Source organism: Molothrus ater, chromosome 27, assembly GCF_012460135.2.
Source record: "Molothrus ater isolate BHLD 08-10-18 breed brown headed cowbird chromosome 27, BPBGC_Mater_1.1, whole genome shotgun sequence".
Taxonomy (NCBI): domain Eukaryota; kingdom Metazoa; phylum Chordata; class Aves; order Passeriformes; family Icteridae; genus Molothrus; species Molothrus ater.
Genome location: NC_050504.2, coordinates 3,794,296 through 3,813,846, shown reverse-complemented (window position 1 = coordinate 3,813,846; position 19,551 = coordinate 3,794,296). Strand labels below are relative to the sequence as shown.

General features: G+C 52.3%; 2 protein-coding genes across 10 annotated transcripts in view; both read right to left on the bottom strand.

Annotated features, from left to right (window-relative positions):
• Window positions 1-126: 126 nt before the first annotated feature.
• On the bottom strand, window positions 127-3,765 carry NAGLU (N-acetyl-alpha-glucosaminidase). The gene is made up of 6 exons (XM_036399122.2): window positions 3,350-3,765; window positions 3,080-3,227; window positions 2,843-2,989; window positions 2,602-2,687; window positions 2,190-2,446; window positions 127-1,988 (listed from the first exon to the last, which is right to left on the bottom strand). Exons 1-6 carry the CDS (start codon window positions 3,757-3,759, stop codon window positions 772-774), a joined length of 2,265 nt encoding a protein of 754 aa, XP_036255015.1. The 5' UTR covers window positions 3,760-3,765; the 3' UTR covers window positions 127-771.
• Window positions 3,766-4,885: 1,120 nt separating this feature from the next.
• The window catches only part of ATP6V0A1 (ATPase H+ transporting V0 subunit a1), a 30,572-nt gene continuing 15,906 nt past the window's right edge, over window positions 4,886-19,551 (bottom strand). For 3 of the 9 annotated variants that reach the window (XM_054517398.1, XM_054517399.1, XM_036399153.2), the window contains exons 15-23: window positions 18,690-18,808; window positions 18,229-18,445; window positions 17,544-17,651; window positions 16,784-16,852; window positions 14,549-14,656; window positions 13,951-13,968; window positions 12,121-12,238; window positions 10,907-11,078; window positions 4,886-6,167 (exon numbers count right to left, since the gene is read on the bottom strand). In XM_054517398.1, coding sequence (XP_054373373.1) covers window positions 6,074-6,167; window positions 10,907-11,078; window positions 12,121-12,238; window positions 13,951-13,968; window positions 14,549-14,656; window positions 16,784-16,852; window positions 17,544-17,651; window positions 18,229-18,445; window positions 18,690-18,808 — 1,023 coding nt within the window. In that variant the 3' untranslated portion in view covers window positions 4,886-6,073. The remainder of the gene's footprint in view (window positions 6,168-10,906; window positions 11,079-12,120; window positions 12,239-13,950; window positions 13,969-14,548; window positions 14,657-16,783; window positions 16,853-17,543; window positions 17,652-18,228; window positions 18,446-18,689; window positions 18,809-19,551) is intronic. The other 6 variants (XM_054517401.1, XM_036399150.2, XM_054517402.1 and 3 more) reach the window with 4 other exon arrangements.

Below are 19,551 nucleotides of genomic sequence, written 5' to 3'. Positions count from 1 at the left end.
CAGGCATCCCAGCTGCCAGGACACATCTGGCAGGGTGTTGTTCCTGCTGGGCAGGCTCAGGGCTGAGCTGCTCCTCTGCCCCCATGTTCCACACAGTCCTGTGCTAGCAAAGGAGTTGGACACACATGGGAGAAAAGAGTCTGTATTTGCTCCATCCATAGCTGGGCTCTGCCCAAGCCCCAGCTGTGGAAAAGGCCTCAAAAACTCCGTCCTGGGGAGCGCAGGTCCAGCAACACTGCAAAGTCTTTTATGATACAAAAGGCACCAAATGTGGGCAGGGACATGCAGTGCCATGTCCCCACAGGCACTGGGGTCCAACGCTGCTCTGTCCCCCTGCCCACTGCCACCTCCCCGTCTGCTTCTCACCCATCACTGGCCCTGCTAGCCAGCCAAGGCCCCACAGCAGGGACACATTTGTCCTGTCCCTCTGCAGTGTCCCACCAAGCTTCCAGCTGCACTGGGGCAGCCCAGGTTTCCTGGGAACAGGCTCAGGGCAGCTGGGCAGAGCTGAGCACAGAGCATGGTGTGGGATGGGACCCTGGGGCACAGCCTGCCCCCACCCACCTGCCAGCCCCTTGTCCATGTGCCAGCCCCTCTTGGGGCACATCCTGCCCATGCAGGGGAAGGGGTGGATTCAGGCTGGCTGAGGGCCACCAGGGCCACCGTGCCCCTCTTCCAGGACACAGCCATCAGGGCAGGAGCCCAGATGGGGGAGGGTGCAGGGGCTCTGTCCACCCTCTCTGGGGGAGGCTCTGGAGGCAGAACCCAAAGTCAGGCAGGCCCAGCCAAGCTGCGCCGCAGGGCGCTGGGGTAGTATTTGAGAAACAGCTTCCTGGAGATCTCCATCGTGTCCCCAACTGGCACAGCTGGGTAACGCTTCTTGTTGTAGACGAAGCCTCTCTCCACTTGGAAGACAGCCTGGTTGAACTGGTCCTGGTGGAAGGGGCGGCCTGAGTTGAGGCTCTCCACCAGCACAGAGACGAAGAGGCTCCAGCGCACAGCATAGTAGTCCAGCACCAGCCCCCCCAGCTGCTTGTTGGCATAATCCAGAATATTCCCGCTGGGCCCCCAGAGCGTCACCTGGTTCCGGGCATTCAGCTCGTACTGCTCAGCCTCCCGGGTGCTGGTGCCCGCAGCACGGGCACTCTCCAGCCAGCGGCCGAGCAGGAAGAGGCTGTGGCTGCACAGGAGGCTGTCCAGCTCCGGCAGCAGGTCGTACACCAGCACGCCGCCGGCCGTCAGCAGCTCGGGCAGCGCGTGGCTCTGGAAGGCCTGGCGGATGCTCAGGTAGTAATCGCTGACCAGCTGCTGCGCTGCCTGCCGGGTCACATCCACCAGGTCGTAGAGGAAGGTGGGGCTGGAGCCCAGCTGGGCACCGGCGCTCAGCAGCAGGCGCCAGGCCTCGTAGACGTCGCTGCCGTTGTACCAGAGCTCGGTGTCCATGCGCAGCGAGGGCCGGCGCACCAAGGGGCTGCGGTTGTGGTTGACGCAGACGCCGGTGCAGTTGTAGACGCTGCGGAGGAGCAGGCGCCAGGCGCCGGCCGCGGCGGCATTTGGGGTGCCGTAGCGGCGCTCGGCGTAGCGCGTCACCCAGCTGGGCAGGTCCAGGGGCTCCTGCCGCCAGCCCAGCTCGTTCATCAGCTCGTACACCATGTCGTTCTGCTCGATGCCCTCGGGAACCAGCCCCGTGCCCACCATGGTGGAGTTGGGGAAGCGCCGAGCTGCGAAGGGGCCGTGGTTGATGGCCTCCACCGTGCCAAAGAGGCCGTGGTTGCCCCCGAAGTTGTGCAACATGCACCAGATGAAGGGCTGGCCATAGAAGGACTCTGTCCACTGGTAGACGGGCTTGGACTCAGCAAAGAGGTCGAGAACAATCATCCTGCCAAGGGGCACTCCATGCAGCAGGGCCCGCACCTGTGCTGGCTGCCAGAAGTCAGGCTGGTGCTGGAAGAGCCAGCCCTGCATCAGCCACAGCGCCTTGGGGTCAGCTGGGGACAGAAGAGCACTGAGTGAAATCCTCTCCACAGGTGTCTCATGAGGCCCTGTGGCCACTAACCACCTCTCAAGGGGGTTTTGGGGATCTGGCACCAATGGGTTCTGCGCTTATATGGGGCCCACAGCTACCTCCCCCTGCTCCTGCTATCCCACCTGGACCGCTGTGGCCAGGCCAGCACCACACACGGACCCACCTCCTGTCATTGACCTGAAAACAGCATTGCTGACTCTGGAGAGATAGGCAGGGTCGGAGGAGAGGGGGGTCATCTCGTTGAAGGTATCTGCACTATAGACGTGGTCTGTGCCAAACTCCTTGATCAGCTCCTTCAGGAAGAGCGTCCCGATCACCTGGAACATGGGGTCCTCTGGGTCCAGAAGGTAGGTGCACGAGTAGGTGCAGTCAAAGTGGCTCCAGTGCCCCAGGCGAGTGGCATTCACACGGGGGAAGACCCTGCAGGAGAGGGCAGAGATGGGGATCAGGAGAAGAACAGGACAGGACCACCATGCCCGTGTGGAGACTGGGGAAGCTGCAGAGGGAGGTGCTGCAGGAGATCAGAGCCCGGGAAGGGCCCAGGGCTGAGCCCCCGGGGCAGGGGCCGCACCTACCGGAGGATCCCCTGCGGCACATGGCCCGCGAAGGCCGGCAGCACCGTGGTCATCCCCAGCGAGCGCATCCGCTCCACGATGCGGTACTGGGAGAGAGAAGGAGGGAGGGAGCAGAAGGAGAGAAGCCCCCACGTTCCCACCAGGGGACCCCGGGCGCTGCTGCAGCTCGGGGGGAGCGGGGGGCTCCCCTCGGCCGGGAGGGCCCGGGGGTGACAGGGTTTGCCCCGGGCGGCCCCGGTACCTGCAGGTAGAGCTGTTTGAAGTGCCAGGCGGGCGGCAGCGGCCCGGCCCAGCGGCGGAGGTTGCCCATCCTGTTCCAGGCCAGGAACGCGGGGCCCGTGAAGTATTTGTCGATCTCCGACTGGTTCAGCCCCAGGTTACGGTAAACCTGCACCGGTGGTTAACCGGAGGTCAGCCGGTCCCACGGCTCCCCATCGCCATCCTCCCGGTCCCCGCCGCCCCTCGGCCCGGTCCTCACCCGCTGCCAGACCGCCTCCTGCCCCGCGAAAGCCGGTGCCAGGTTGATGCCGCTCAGCGCCATCCAGTCGATCTCCCGCTCCCATCGCGCCCAGTCCCACCAGGCGAAGGAGTAGCTCTGGGCGCAGACGTTCTGGTAGTACCGGTACCTGCGGGAGCGGCGGAGGCTGCGCCCGGGCCCCCCCGCGCCCCCCGGGCCCCCCGTTACATAACAGCGCCTTGTCCCGCGCTAACGAGGCGTGAGCGCCGCCCGGCCCCGCGTCCCCGTTACCTGCCGGGGGCGGCGGCGCGGATCTCGGCCCGCAGCCGCGGCAGCGGCTCCGGCAGGCGGAGCTGCGCCCCGGACCACGACAGGTGGCAGCCGCAGAAATCTCGCAGGTAGCGATAGAGACCGGCGGCCGCCGCCACGCCGCTGGAGCCCTCTACGGCGACGGCCACCCCGGTGCCTGGAGGCGACCACAGCCGGTAGATGTCAGGCCCGCCAGCCGCCAGCGCCGGGTCCACCGAGAGCGACACGGCGGCGGCCCGAGGGCCGAGCAGGCGCCGCGCCAGCGCCCGCACCGCCTCTTCCTGCCGCGCGTCCCCCGCTCGCCCCGCCGTGGCCGCCAGCAGCAGCAGGAACGGCAGCGCCAGCCCCGGTCCCGGACCCAGCCCCGGTTCCGGTCCCCGCCGCACCGCCATCGCCGCTGCGTGCCCCTGCGCCGGCCCCGCCTGTCCCGGTACGGCCCCGCCCGCCGCCGGCCCCGCCCATCCATCAGCACGGGGCTCCGGGAGTGACCGGGACCGGCTCCGGCCGGCCGAGGGCGCTGCGAGACCGGGCAGCGCCGGTGCCCCGCGACCGGGAGCGTCCCGGCAACGCCAGCAGAACCCACCGGGAGCGTCCCGGCCGTGGCCGCCCAGGCGAACCCCGCCGGGGAACGGGCTCGGGCTGCCCGGGTCTCTCCCAGCCGCAGGGGGAATCCGCAGACACTTCCAGGACGGAACTCAGAGGAGGGACGGGAATTCGGGGCTCCCCGAGCACCCCCAGTGCACCCCACGGCGGGCCGGGGTGTCCTGCCAGCTCCAGGGCTGTGAGCCCAGAGCCATGGAAACGGGCAGAAATGTTGTGATTGCACGGGAGAATGGTGAAAGGGGACAGAGAACGTTCCCGTGGCCCGTTAGTACCTCCAGCTGCAGGAAAAGCATCCCCCGGACCGGCAGGAAGCCGGTTCCTCATCCAAGAGGTGCGGGAGGCTGGGCCCGCAGCTCAGTGCGGCTCCTCGCCCTCCCGGGGAGATCGGGACATGGGAAACACACAGTGAGCCACACCATGGCCAAACCCCTGCAGAACCCTCCCTTCCGCTGCTCTTGCACACGTGGAAATAAATAAATACCCTGTCCGGCAGGAAGGGGCTGAGCAAACACAGCCCTCGGGGAGCGGGGGAAGCAGGAGCAGGGCACAGCCCCGGGCACGCAGAGCGTGTTACCCCCACTGTATTGCCTGTGCAATGGTACCCACAGCACCCGGGTTAAACAAGAAAACTTGTTTAACTTTTTTTGGGTCTATCAGGGAGGGCAGGAGGCCCCAGGATAAACGGCCCCGGCCCAGCCTTTGCTCAGGATAAGCACAGAGGCATCACAGCCCAGGGTCACGCTGGTCTCGCTGTACAAACCAGCCCTGCCCACCCCGTGGTTCTGGTCAGGGAGGTGACAGATCCTGGACAGAAATGCCTGAGGTCCCAGCTGTCCCCAGCAGCTCTGTGCTCAGGGTAGGCCAGGGATGAGGGGCTGCCCCTGAGCCCCTCAGCAGAAAACAGGCCACAGTGTGTTTGTTGTGGAGTTCATTTAATTTATACAGTGACAGCAACGTGTTTCATCCAGGCAGCAGAACACAGCAGGACCAGTGTCAAAGCTCCACCTGCAGCCACGCTTTGATTTGACCCTTCAGTCTGCAGACACCTCTGTGAATGCCCAGCACATCCCCCAGTGCCCAGGGCCTGCCCAGGTTCAGCACCAAGGCTCCCTGTGCCCCACTGCACAGTACTGCAGTACACATAACCTTCTCACCTAATTTTAAGCAGCCTGGCACCTTGAGACATGTCCTCCTTGCTTCCAGGTTAATGAGTCTTGTTATTGTTCTAATCTGTTCTTACACGAACACCCAGCTCCACTGCAGGAATGGAACACGACAGTCACACACAGCACTGACACACCCACTGCTGCTACAGCTACATCGAGTCGAGGAGTGCAAGGAAATACTGACAGCTCAGACAGGAAAGAAAGCAACAGCTAATGCAGGGACACACCACAGAGACCCCCCTGCCATGGGGCTGTTTTGGCAAGATGGGGCCACTGCTCTCCCTGAAAGGGCTCCCAGAGAGTGCACAGGACAATGTGAGTCACTGGTACACCCACCTGAGCAAAAGCTGCCTCCAGCCATGCCAAGCACACACAGGCACTATCTGATGTGCCTCGAGGGCTTTGGTTTCAAACCAAAAAGCCCAAGAAATGTCACTGCCAGTGGCCAGTGACAGTCTGCACCAAGGCTCATCCCTCCCCATCCTGCCCCAGGCCACCGTCAGGCAGCTGAGTCCCAAGTGCATGAGGGCTCCTCACCACTGCCTCCAGCAATGAGAGGGGGAACAGCCCTCACTCTTTGCTCCTTGGACCTTTTCTCCATGAGCTCTTTTGTCCCCTCAGCACAGCTGCCATTTCTTTTCTGCCCTGATCAGCTGCCAAGGAAAGCACAACACAGGGAGCACACGACTGCACACCAAACAGACACCTCATGCACTTGGTACCTTTGGGAGTAAACTTAAAGAACCAAAAGTTTCTGTGATCCAGTGTTGTTACCCCTGAACGTCAAAGCTTTTGGCTTTGGGGTGCCATGGTAACGCTCAGGGGTGCTGCACAATAAATTATTGTCACTACACACACACACGAGGAGGGGACAGCCATACCCTTGGTGCTGGGGTCTCACACACACAACATTTAACACTGCTGGAGTGGGGGGGCCTCAGTCATCAAACCTCCCCTCACGGATGATGTCAAAGGAGAAAGGGAGAAACTTGAACCCAGTGCCAGTGTAGAACTTGTTCTGGAATTCAATCCTGCAAGAGACAGAAGAGTGATTACTCATTAGGAAGGCAGCTCTAAATTGAACAATTAGAAGTAGGGAGTAGTAATCCTACTCCATTAAAAGTAGGATTACTGATTAAAAAAGCTTTAAAGAGAAAAAAAAGAGGTATTATAACATAATGTATCTTTTGGCACAACCCCCCCATCTACGTGTGGAGCTGCCCAGAGACTTCAATCCCACCCTCAGGGACAAAAAATGGCACAAATGACAAAAAAAAAATGAGGAGCAGAAGGCTGGCCTTGACCGCAGTGCCCCAGGAAGCACGGGGAGCAGAGACAGCATTTTCTACAGCAGCTGCTGAAGTTCCCTTTTGCATTAGCACAATGAAGCCCCAGCCATGTGACACTGAGCTCAGGCTCCCCACAGGCATTTCTGTTGATTCCCTGCAGCACATTTACACTGGGACGTGCCCGCCGGCTCCAGCCCAGCGTTAGCTCAGCCCCATTTGCTGCTGCCCCTAATGAACTGCAGTAAAAAAAGAATTATTCCAGAGAACTGCCCAATAGTCAGCCACAGCCAAACAGGGACAGGGAAAGCTAATCCCCCTGATTCCCAGCAAAAACAAGCCCAGGCTTCACAGACACTTTCCACTGCACCAAGTCCCTGCAGACAGAAAAATGACAGCAAACTGGGGAGCCTTTAACACAGTTCAGGAGAAGGGGTTTTTTTTAAGAAAAAAAAGACAAACTGGAATTATTTTTCCCCAAATGGGGAACCATGGCAAACTCCAGAGCTGCTGGATTCAGCTAGCAAAAAAGTGATTTCCCCACAGAGACCAAGAGGGAAATGCTCAGGAAAACCAGCTTCAGCCTGTATCTTCTGCTGCCTCCCAGGCCAAGGAATCCCCAGGATGAGCAGGATTTTCCATGTGGGAGGAAGGGCTCCTTGCCAACATGCTCCAGTTTTTCAGGAACCCTGATAATCTCCATAAGTATCCTGTGACTAAGTAACTGTTCTGTAAGCAAAGGGAAATGAGAGGCAGAGGGTTGAGATCTGTGAGTCACCCAAGCTCACTGTGACTGACATGTTAACCCTGATGATTCACAATTCCAGCTGGCCTCAGCATCCAAACCCTCCCTTTGGACATTCCATTACAACTGGCTACAACTGAAGGCCTGACACCGAGAGAGAGAGGCTGCTCTAAGGTTAGAAAACTAGCCAGAAAAGTGTATTTAAATAATCAGTGCGGATGGGGAGTGGGGTTTTCTGCGTCTCCAGGAACACCCAGAACCCAGCAGGAAGCGCTGCTGTTGCCAGGCTCACTGCCTGTATCGTGCCCCAGTTACTGCTGAGCCCTCTGTGTGTGCAAGCTCTGCAGAGGATTCACAGACACTGGCATTACCAGCAAACAGCCCAGGAGTCCCCTGGCAGCCCCAGTGCTCCAGGAGAGCCTCTCTGCAGCTTTCTGCATTAATAATGTCAGTGTTTGTCAGGCTGTCATGCTTTCCAACCACACAGAGTCAGGGTAATGACACTGGAAAACCAGGCAGCCCCAGTCCTGTCACAGACATATTTTATGAAAAATGCTTTCATTAGGATTTTTTCTCCTGAGAAGCTGAGAAACCTCAGAGGAAAAGAGAAACAATAATTATCTGCTGCTGTGCAATGCAACAGGTGCATCTTTGATTGGTCTCATGTGGTTGTTTTTAATTAATGGCCAATCCCAGTCCAGCTGTCTCAGACTCTCTGGTCAGTCACAAGATTTTATTATCATTCCATTCCTTTCAAGCCTTCTGATGAAATCCTTTCTTCTATTCTTTTAGTATAGTTTTAGTATATAATTTTCTTTTACTATAATATATATCATAAAATAATAAATCATCCTTCTGAAACATGGGAGTCAAGATTCTCATCTCTTCCCTCATGCTGGGACCCCTGCAAACACCACCACACAGTCCCATGAGCAGGAGACAAAAAAGGCAACTGTCACCCAGTCCAACTGCAAATTCCCACTCTGTGTTTGTGTCCCTGAAGGTGCCAGAGCCTGGGGTCAGGTGTAAACCAGGCACACCTCAAAGGTGCCAGACAGAACTCACTGGGGTGTCTTTGCAGAGGCTGCTGCAGTTACTCCTTCCCAAAACAAGCAGAGGTACCATATCTGTGTCTGGGATATTCCATCCTGCAGGTGACTCCTGGCTCAGGGCATTTACAAAGGAAAATCAAATCCTGGCAGGTGGGTGAGCAGCTGGACTCCACCACTGGACCGAGAGTGGGATGCAGCTCCAACGCACCCACACCTCTCAGGAACAGCTCCCTGAATAGTTACAAACCTTTTCTTTTGGGCACAGTCTGTTCTGGCTCACATTAGAACAGGTGAGTAGCTTAAAAAGGGAGAAACTGCTTTAATCTGAATGTTCACGTGGAACTACATCACTGAAAAGCAATAAATGGAAAGGTTGAATATTTCGGAAGGGTGATGTACTTCAGAAGGGTTACAGCAAAAGAAGCTGACAGCATGACAGCTGAGACATGCACAGAGCTGCAGTGCAGCCCAAATTCACACCCTGCAATCCTGGCAGCAACCCAGAGGGCTGCCTCCACCCCAGAAAAGCCCAACCTGCTCCAAGAATGCACGCTGAAAAAGCACAAAATAAACCTCCCTCATTTTGGGACTGCCAGGCACAGCATGTGGAACAACCTGTGAATTCCCTGACCAGTAAAACACATTCTCAATTCCTCCTCCTTTCCAGGAAGGCTGAACCACCCACACCTCAAATTCCTGATAGGTGACGGTTCTCTCACAGCCAGAAATTCCCATCTGGTCCTCCCAGGACAGCTGAATTTGACCTCCACTCTTCCTTCACTCTTCCTAAAAAGGGAGCACCTGCCATTGGAACAGCCTGTTTTCAGCTCAAGAGCACAAAGGAATGTGAACAGTGTGCTCTTTGGAACCCCTGCAGGTGCCTCCCTCTGATAACCAACACCCAGCAACCTCAAAATCATTTCAGCAGATCACTTGCAGTCTGAAATAGAACCTTCAACTTGCTTTTTGGGCTCTGAGCCTGAACAGATTTTTCTCTCAGAGCCTGTGCATGAAAAGGCTTGAAGGTTTGAAACAAATGTTTAGGGAAAACAGGACTTTGTCAAGCACTCCAGTCCCACAGCTGCCCTGCACAGGCAGAGTGATCCCTGCTCTCACTGCTGCTGCCCTGGGTTTGCCTGTTTGCCATTTCACTCACACCCACAGATGGTTTTTCAGAGGCCCTTTAGGGAAATATGAACCATTATCTCCAGCTCACACCTGGTTCCAGGTGTCTGAGCCATATCAGGAGGTGCAGTTTGTGATTAACACAAGACAGGAACCTCCCCAAAAATGTGTTTTCTGCTCCATGGAGCCTGTCTAGAGCAGCTGCTCAGAGCTGTTCCCCTGCTGCTGTTTAGAAATGGCCTGGAAATCCTCTAATCCTCAAGGAATTGCAGAGCAAACCCAGCAGATGTGGAGTTACAGCACTGCTGCCCTCTGCTCCTCCTGGACTGCTCTCAGTGCCCAGCAGGGTCTGGGGGGCTCCTGCTGTCCCTGTGGCAGCAGGGACAGGATGAGGGACCTCTGGGCAGCCAGCAAGGAGCTCTGGAGCGACTGCTCTGCAGGGCTCAGGCTGGATGCCAGGAAAAACAGAGGCACCATCCAGCAGCCATTTCCAGGAGTGCCCCCCAGCTCCCTCAGCACAAGATGGCTTCACCCCACGCCCAGCTTGGCTCACTTGGAGAGGTGACCAGGAGCCTCCAGCCTGCACCTCACCAGCTGCCAAGGCAGAGGGCAAAAGGCCAAAGCTTTCCTTCCCCACAAGCAGGGGAAAAGTGCAAAAAGGCTGATTTTATTTTATTTTTTTTTTTAAGAGGCACTTGCTTCCTTTTGCATTTACAGAGTTACTTTCAGAGAGTGCTCCCAAATTTTGCTTCCCATTTAAGCAAGACAAGAGTATTTCTTGTGATATTCAGAGGCTTCCCCTTGCTCTCACAGCCCCCCTGCCCCAGGAAATCAGCAGCCTGAACCCCAGGGAGGCACAGACTCTCCTGCATTTCAGGCTGACAAAATCGTACTCCCAGTTGCTCCTCTGACCCCATCAGTGCACTAAGAGGGAATCTGAATTGGAACAATGAGAGCTCTTAAACATGGATTAGAGAAAACTCTTGAATATTTTCCATACTTGGGAGCAGAGTAATTCCTTCTGCTTTGCTGGCTGCATACACAGGAGCTTAATGATGACAGGAAAGGGCCTGCAAAAGCAGATTCTTGAAGCAAGACCAGCAAAAACTTGCAGCCATCCCCAAGGGCAGAAGGCAGAGCCACTCCTGTCCAGGGCAAGGTTTTATAGCAATGAACAGGAGCACGAGGAGGAACCTGCAGTCAGTGGCTACTGCACACAAACAACAACAAACACAGGAAACAGGGGAAAAGACCAAGAAATGGAACAAGAAAGTTCTGCTTCAAGCCACAAAGCACACTGCTCCAACCAGCAGAGCCTCCCCAGCCCCTGGTCCCAAAGCTTTAGGCCCTAAGCTTTCATCTTTTAGTGCTTATTTCTAAGCAGAGCTATAAAACTCCAAACAACAACTGGGAGAGGTGTTTTACTACAAACAGAATTGAAATCTCTGACCCTTTTTAAGACTTTCTGCCTTCTGGAAGATGGCATTTCTGCACAGTACAGCTGACATCAGTTTTCTTGCTATGAGGAGCTCCCCAGGTTTCTGGATGTGCCAGTAACTCACCAGTGCAAGCGCAGAGCGTGCAGGAAGGCTGAGAGCCCCTCCATGACCAGCAGAATGGCCACTGTCAGCGTGGCAAAAGCTGCAAAGATGAAGAAGAGGCCCAAGCCTCCCCCCAGGCTCCTCACACTGAGGCCAATGTGGATCACCATGGTCCAGAGCACCTCTGAGAGCTCTGCAGAGAAAGGGGAGAGGATCAGGTCAGCAGGACAGGGGATGTTCACTGCTAAAATAAAAACTAAAGTCAAGCAAAGCCCTGCTACAATGAGGTGGAAACTGAACAGGGGCAAGAGCTTTTGCAGCCAAGTGTGTCAGGACATTGCCTCCAGCTGCTACACAGGGCAGGGCAGAGTCCTTGCTCACAGCTCTTTGCTTTATTCTGTGATTTTAACTCCATTCCTCCCATTCAGCAGAGCTGTGGGTGCAGACCCTGGTGTGTGGAGCTCACTGCTCCTGGGTAATGCATGTTGTCACATTTCTCTTCACAGTGAAAAGCAAGGCACAATTCTTCCCAAGGATTTCTGAGATTCACATTCCCTGAACCTCAGAGAAAGGGAAAACACAATTCTTATCTTACTTGCCGTGCCAGCAATATGGAGATTATTCACTCACAGTGATGGTGTTTTATTTCCTTGGCTTATCAGGGACAGGTGTGTAGCCTTACATTTCTCTTGACAGAGAAAAGCAAGGCACAATTCTTCCCAAGAATATTCTTATCTCATTTGCTGTGCTTGTGTTTGTGCTAAAGTAGAATGCAGTATGGAGATTATTAACCCACAGTGATGGTGATTTGTTTCCTGCCTGTCAGGGCCAGGTGTGTGTGTGTGTGAGGACTGTCACTGACAGCCACGAGATTCTGTGCAGGGTGTGCAGAGTGAGTGCTTGGCAGGTTCAGTTTAGAAATTTATATAATGTACATAATACAGAATAATAAATGTATATAATAATAATAATAATAATAATAATAATAATAATAATAGTAGTAGTAGTAGTAGTAGTAGTATAATAAAGTAATTATTTAGCCTTCTGACATCCATGGAATCAGATGCATCATTCTCTCTCCCTCACCAACGTGGGAGACACCTTTGATTAGTAATAAATGCACACCCGGCAGTGTGGCAGGGGAGGCCTGGGAGGCCTGACAGACAGACAGACAGACAGACAGACAGACAGACAGACAGACAGACTGCCAGCCCAGCTCCCTGAGGGACACTCACGTGCATGGGCCAGGCTGAGGGCCCAGAGGCGCAGGTAGGAGGCTGTGTTGGAGATGCAGCCCAGGCAGTACTCGATGGTGTGGATGGCCTGGTACACCACGGTGTCCCCAAAGTCAAACTGCAAAGGAACAGAGGAGAGAGGAGCTGGGGGCATGGGCTGGGTGGGGACAGGGGCAGGGGGACTGCTGCTGTCACCAGGGACACTGTGTGTGACACTGCACACTGACACTGTCTTCTCCTGGTTTAGCGCGCCAGGGCCACAAATGAAAAACGAAACTTGTCTTGACAGGTTTTGCAGAATGACAAATGCTGTGAGGTGAATATTGTTTTCTTATAGTCAGATATTCCAAATTCATCCACGGGCTTAGCCAGGAAAAGACTGTTCAGCAGAAGGTGGTGCTGGTGTGCACTCCCTGCAGGAGGGAGGCAGTGCCCCAAGCTGTGCTGTGTGTGCCTCTGCTACAGGAGGAGCATTCTGCAAGACATGAACCTGCCCTTTTTGAAAGCAAAAATAATGCATGAAGCTACCCTGAAGAAGTCACATCTGTGTACCATCCACTGGCAAAGCCTCTGTGCTTTGGTAATTTTCTGCAATAATAAAAGAATTTACAAGGATGTCTGCAATGTAGGGCAGTTTCTTATCCTGCAGCTTGGGAAAGCATTCCCTGCAGTTTGGATTTAATCCATGCTTCAGAAACTGCTCAGATTTAAGTGAACATGATGTTTTAAATACATCCAGTGACTAATGCTCTAGGCATGCACACAAAGCTATTTATACTCTTAATTCTCCTCTAGTATATCCAAGGCAATAAATATTTCCAACAATTCAGTTAAATTAGCTGTCAAAATCTTAATCCTTTCTCCACAGAACATGAGCTGTGAAGTTCTTCACTAAAAGCTGCCCCAGCCAAGGGTTCCAGCTCTGGACACAGGAGGCAGGAGGGAATGTGGGAAATGTTTAAACAATGACCTTTCAAAGCTGAATGCAACTGCCAGGGAGAGCAACCACTGAGCCAGGAGTGGGAGCACTGGGGCTGCTGTGGGACAGTCCTTGGGGGCTGCCACATTTTCCCCAGGTTCAGGGAGACACCAGAACAGGAGCCCCATTCCCCTCCCCTTCCCCCTGCTCCACACAGGCCTGTGCACACCAGAGCTCTGAGCAAACCACTCCCAGCACAATTTTCAGCAGCAGTGCCCTGGTCTGATGTCATGCCATTTGTATTTTTTTTTGGTAGTAAAATTGGTTACCTGCTAGTGCTGAAAACTATACTCAATCCTGCATCAGTATTAACCCCCCACTTTTTAAATACTTGTTACAAGTGCTTATGAATGAGCAGTTTCTCAGAATGGAGCTTCTCTTCTACACAGAGCCTCTGGCCAGTTCAGTTTCTTGAACTACACGAAACTGGACTGGTTGTGCTGCATTTGCTCTCTGGGTCAACCAGCATCATCCTTAACATGGCAGATTGTGGGAAGAAATCTCTTTCAACAGTTTGCTGCAGCACAGAATTAAGAAAGCCACAACATAAAAAAAAGCTTCTTTGGAGGCTCAGAAGTGAAAACTTTTCAGTTTCAGACCTCCAGCTGAACAGTTTCCCAGGTAACTGGGAACAATCTGCAGACAGGGGATCAGACAGACAAGCTGTATAGATGAAGTCATTAAAAGTCTGTGGATGTATGTGTGTATGAATTAAAAATGGCCTGTAACATGAAAACAGCAAGATCTTTTGGAAAACAAGATGCTGTGACATAACAAATTCCATTCAGCACGTTTTACACCCATGGGAAATGGCCCAGGTACACATGAAGGCAAAGCTGCTGTGCTCTTACCACCTCGTCCTCTGTAGGCTTGAAAACACAAATTTACATTTAGTGCAGTGTTTTGATCACATGAATCATGAACACATTCAGCAATTCCCTCCTAGGCAGGCCACAGAAAGCAGTAACACATCCCATGCACTGCAGAGGCAGGATCTGCTGCAGTCCTTCAGAGGCATCAGGAAACATCAGAACAAACCCCAGCTACCTGAGATCCACTGGTTTTCTCCTCTCCCAGAGGAAAGGGAAGTAATGAACGCTACCCCCAGCAGCCAAAATGAATATATGAACAAAATTTCAGTGCTGCAGAAGTACAGCCCCTGAATTTCCACTGGCATGGGAGAAGCAGATGTGGCACCTGGTAGTGCTGTGCACCCGAGATGGTGACACCTTGGGGACAAACAGAGCCACGTCTCCCAGGATATACAAATTATGCTGCTTTTTTCCTGGAGTCCTGGCAGTGACCAAGAGACAGTGAGTGAGAAAACCGCTAGAACACACTTCACTGGGAATGCTGCTGTTTAAACAGCCTGGAAACAATAAATCCAGTCCCAGTGAGCTCATCCTGCTGCCTGCAGTGCCCTGAGAGCGAGGATGCTCAGGTGCTTACCTCTTCCCCCTCCTCAGAATGGGTAGATAACTGGTCATGTTGAATGATCTCAGCATCCTCCTCTGTTGGGCCATTGCCCACCCGGATCCCACCAAAGTTGTGCGTGCCCTGACACATGCAGAAAAGAAAGAGCAAAGTGTTGTTTGGGTTTTAGTGCAAAAGTGCAGGTTTCTCATGACTCCATGTGCAGCAGCAGCTCACAGAGGAAAAAAAATATTAAATATCAAATATTAAATATTAAATATTAAGGCCCAGATTAAGGCAGGTAGAATTCTATTTCCCAGCTTGGATGGGAAAGGTGCTGATTCCTGCTGGGGCTGGGGAAAAAATAATAATAAAAAAAAATCTGTCTGAGTGAATCCTTGGTACATTTCTACAGTGTAACTGCAACCATGAGGACATGAAAGGCACACCTCTCAGAGGACATCTGCTGGCCCCACATCCTGCCCAGCATGGACACAGCACTGCTGGGTACTGGAGCAGGTCATGGAGCTGAGCACAAACACACACACACATTTACTCCCACCAGCCTCAGGCACACCAACACTGCATGGAAAACCAGATCTTCCCCTGCTTGGAAACTCTATGCTGTGCAAGCAGGTCCTTTTAGAGATATTTGTTCTGACATTCAGCATCTGACCCTCAGCTGCACCTCCAGGACTCCAAAGGGGAAAGAACAACACACAGACTGAGCTGAAATGCTGAAAGTGGGAGCAGATCTCACCTGACCCCGAGTCTGACCCCAAGAGAGACAAACTACAACATCACACATTGAAATAAACCCTGTGACCAGCTTCAGCACTGTCTTGGGTCACCTGTGACACAGGATGTGACCTGACTTGCCACATCTGGACTGCAGAAGTCCAGGGATGCCCATGCAGACAAAAGAGGCTGAAGGTCCCATGACCTGGTGCTTGCACAGACCAGAACAGCTTCTCTGAGTGCTTCTACCTCCTTTGTCCTTAGAAGCCTGCTTCTATTTTAGGCTGAATTATAAATATGCTCAAAACACCAGGTATGAATTAGAGATTCTGCCAGGTTTCTAAAAACAAATCAGGTAGGCGTCTATGCTCTGAAAACAAAGAAATTTAAACTCCCCTCCATATTAACAACTAAGACAATGCCTTTATTAGGATTTTCAGTATCTCTGAAACACCACAAGTCACTGGTGACTGCTGTCAATATTCTATTTATGTATTTCTAGCCCGTGTGAACTTGCACTTGAGCAGCCTTTCCCTCACACTCGCCTCATATCCATTCCCTGTAACCCAGCCAACCTAAACACAGCTCCAACAGCTCCAATTGTTTACTTGATCCTTCTAAGCACCCTTCACCCAAGGCCTCCCCTCACAGCTTCCTGATGGAGATGCATTTCATATGCTGGATGGATCCTGCACAAAAGATCCATTTTAATTTCTGACATTTCTGTGAGGAGACCACAATGTCATGAGAGAAGCAGCTGACATGTCCCTCCCAGCACCGCTGGCACCTGGAGAGCATGATGTGCTTCACACAATCAGTGAGATTCACACCTCCTAGGCAGCCAGGCAGATTCAGAACTAAAAGGTAGCTGAAACAGGGGAAAGACCTAAAAGGTAGCTGAAATAGGGGAAAGGACTAAGTTCTGGGGCTCCCACAATCCTCAGCAGAAAGCTTTGGCAGCAAAGAGCCCTCTGTAAACTTAGAAACATGTAAGTCAAAACAACTGCCAACAAGAAGTGTTTTTTTTTGTGCACAACCATTCCATAATAATTTTAGGTCAAAGTGTGTACAGGACAGATGTGTCACAAATCCAATGATTACTGACATGGAGTTGCTGGAGGCCATCACATCACTGTGTGTTTGGGGACATGTAATGCAAACAGAAATGCTGCACTGAGAAGAATCCTGATCTGTCTTAAACAAATAGATAAGCAGAAGAAAAAAAGGGACTTTAACATGGGGGGGATGTGTAGCAGGAAATCCTGTGCTGCTCTGCAGCTTGGATTCAGCAGCACTCCTGCAAGGAAGTGTCTCTGTGCACGCACAACTACCATCCTCCAGCCTGGGTGTTCATCCAGAATGTATCAATTTGGCTAAACTTTGCTCTTTCCAAGAGAAAGTGGTTTTTCACCCTAAAGGTGCACTTGCCATTCCCTTATGAAATTCAGATACATTCCATGCTCCTTTGATAAGAACCAGACACAAAGCCAACTCCCATCTGCAATGCATCAGGCGAGTTTGAAGTGCACTCACTGTTGCAGCCGCTGCTGCCTCGAGCGCCTGCGCGTTCGTGCTGCCCTGGGCCTCCTCGGGCTGCCCTTCCTGGGGGTGGATGGATGCAAGAAAAGAGAGGGGAGGAGGAAGAAAACAAAAAGAGAAAGGGAAACGAATGGAGGGGACATGGGAGGATGAAAGGTGGTCAGAGAAGGGAGAGGGAGTGTCTGTAACTGAGCTGATCTTTGACTCGCTGCTCATCCTCGCAGCGTGCAGGGAGCGCTCGCACTTCTCTGCAGTGCCACGTTCCTGCATCTCACACACAGCTGGAAACAGCTGGAAACCTACAGAGCACCCCAGCACACAGCCTCTCACATCAGTCTCCAAGTCTCTTCGAATTGTTATTTTTTAACCATCCAAGCTGCTTTAACAAAGGTAGCTGAGAAATCTGCCAGCCAATTCCATCTCTGTTTCCCACTGCCAGCCACAGAAGTGCATCCAGCAGCCAGTGAGGCTGTTCCTAAACCAGCTACCAAAGCCCAAGCCAGAGACACTGTTCTGATCATTACCAACATAAAGGGTTTTTAAAAGCAGGTTTGATGCTGGATCCAGATCTGGGAAGCAGGCAGGCAACACTCTGTCTCTGTAACACCCACCTGCTGGTATGCCCAGGAATATGCAAAAACACTTTAGAGGTTTCAATGCAGTGTGAACCCATGAATCCAAGCTCAGGATGGAGAACACAGCTTTTCAACCAAAAACAGTTCTCATATGGAAAATATAAAAGGGAATCACCCACCAAGTGTTTTCTCCTTAGATACTGCTGGCGAAGGACCAGGGGTTTGGCCACCAGCATCCATGGCACACACAGCAAGGCCACCACCACGAGGAAGCACTGGAGCCCTTTCTGCAAAAAACACAAATCTCGGGTGATTCAGCTGCAGCCCCTGCTCAAACACACACAGAACCCAGCAAGAATGACTGAATTCCCAGCATGGGGATGCTCCTCCACCTCCCTCTCTTCTGGGAACAGCAATCAAACACTTAATGCCTGCAGCTGCCACCTCTGACTCAGCACAGCATTTACTGCTGAGACTGCGTTAGGCTGGGGAAAAATCTGAAAGATCCTGCAGAAAATGAGAATTTGGCAGATGTCTGATACTGCTGGGAGGAAATAGAGTTGGTGTCTGAGCTAGGCTGAGAGGAATCACATTGCAGACATGGGACAAGATTCCTAATTGCTTTCCACAATTAATCAGGATCCACGTGTTCGAAAGCCACAGCTGACTTATGGTCAGACAAATAAAATTTCCTGGTATAGGGATTATTCCTTCCTTCTTCAACATTACATAGTGTCAGCCTTCAGAAATGCTCTGTCAAAGTGGAAAGATGTTTCATGCTTGATTTCCCAAATTATGACAAGGTCAATGAAACACTCCAGTAGCACGAAGCATCTCTGATTCTGTCCTAGCAAGAGCACTCACCTGCCCACTATAAAGCATCTTATTACTGGTGTCTTCATAGGAGAACAGAAACATGTTAATAAAGTGTATTAAGAGGCTGGGTGCTTCCTTGGATGTGTGAGCATCATAGGCTGTCCACTTGTAAAAGATGAGAATAACAAGGTATCCAAAGAGGGAGGACATGAAAATCATTTCTGGGATAAATCCAAGGTATATGTTCAGTGGCTTCTTAAAATAGCTACAGGGAAGAAAAAAAAAAAGAAAGTTTATATTAGATTTGGTTAGAATTAGGGCAAAAGCTTTTAATAAGAGTTTGAAGAGAGTGGAGGGGCTCAGCAGCTCAACAACAGCTGGGCCTGGAGCACAGGAACTGCCTGGCAGGCACAATTCCACACAACCAGAGACAGCTGCACCTTCCATCAGGAGGTATCCCAAACCACACAACACCCAAAGCCATGAGAAAACCAGAGCAAAGCACTTACATGTGGTTGAGGAGACTCAGTGCCACACCAAAGAGCATCTGGAAAATGCCAAGAATCACAGACATCTTCATCTTAAAGGAATTGAGGAAAGCCAGCTTATTGCTGGCAATATTCCAGATCTGTGGAAAAACAACACCTAGTCAGATACCAGGGGAAGGAAAACAGGAGAAGGAAAACACTCCCTTTAAGCTAAACAGTATGAACCAGTCAGGAAGTGTGAGGCTGAAAAAGCAGGTTTTTAAAAATGTGTTTGTCCTATTTTGGGGAAATGAGCAGACAAGTTTTCAGCTGAGAACAGCCTGACAGTAACTGAGCCCACCACTGAGTAGGAATCAAACCTGTTTTCATGGTACCTCAAAGGTGCAGGAGAAAAGAGGCTGTATCCTTAATAGAGAGAATATGATTATCCATTTAAAGGAACAATTACACACAGCTCTGATTTCCTGCACTTTGTGGAACCCACACAAGGTTTGTCATATATTACAAGCAGAGTTAAGAGCAGAGGTGTTGAGGCAGGCAGGTACAAAGTGACAGAATTACTGGGAAATGTGAATTTCCAAGGGTGACCGAAAAAAGGGATTAACAACTTTCCCCAAGGTAAGAAAATAACTTCAGAAAGTGATTTTCAAGGCTAATCAGATTTGATTTAAGGACTGCAGGTTAGAAAGGCTGAGAAAGCAGCCTTTAATGGACGTCAAAACAAGGGTCTCTATCCCAAATTTGGCATCTCAGTAGGAATTCTATAATTCTGGAGTATTCCCACCATTGATGGACCTGCTAAGGGAATGGCTGGGCTGGAGGATCTTTCACAGAACAGTGAACAGGTACTTTTCTTTCTGCTGACACACAGGACTTTGCCCAA

Coding starts and splice junctions, on each gene's coding strand:
- NAGLU (XM_036399122.2), bottom strand. CDS start 3,759: ATGGCGGTGCGGCGGGGACCGGAACCGGGGCTGGGTCCGGGACCGGGG. Junction 2,447..2,601: donor GTGCCGCAGGGGATCCTCCG/GTAGGTGCGGCC, acceptor CCTCTCCTGCAG/GGTCTTCCCCCGTGTGAATG. Junction 1,989..2,189: donor TTTCAGGTCAATGACAGGAG/GTGGGTCCGTGT, acceptor TTCTGTCCCCAG/CTGACCCCAAGGCGCTGTGG.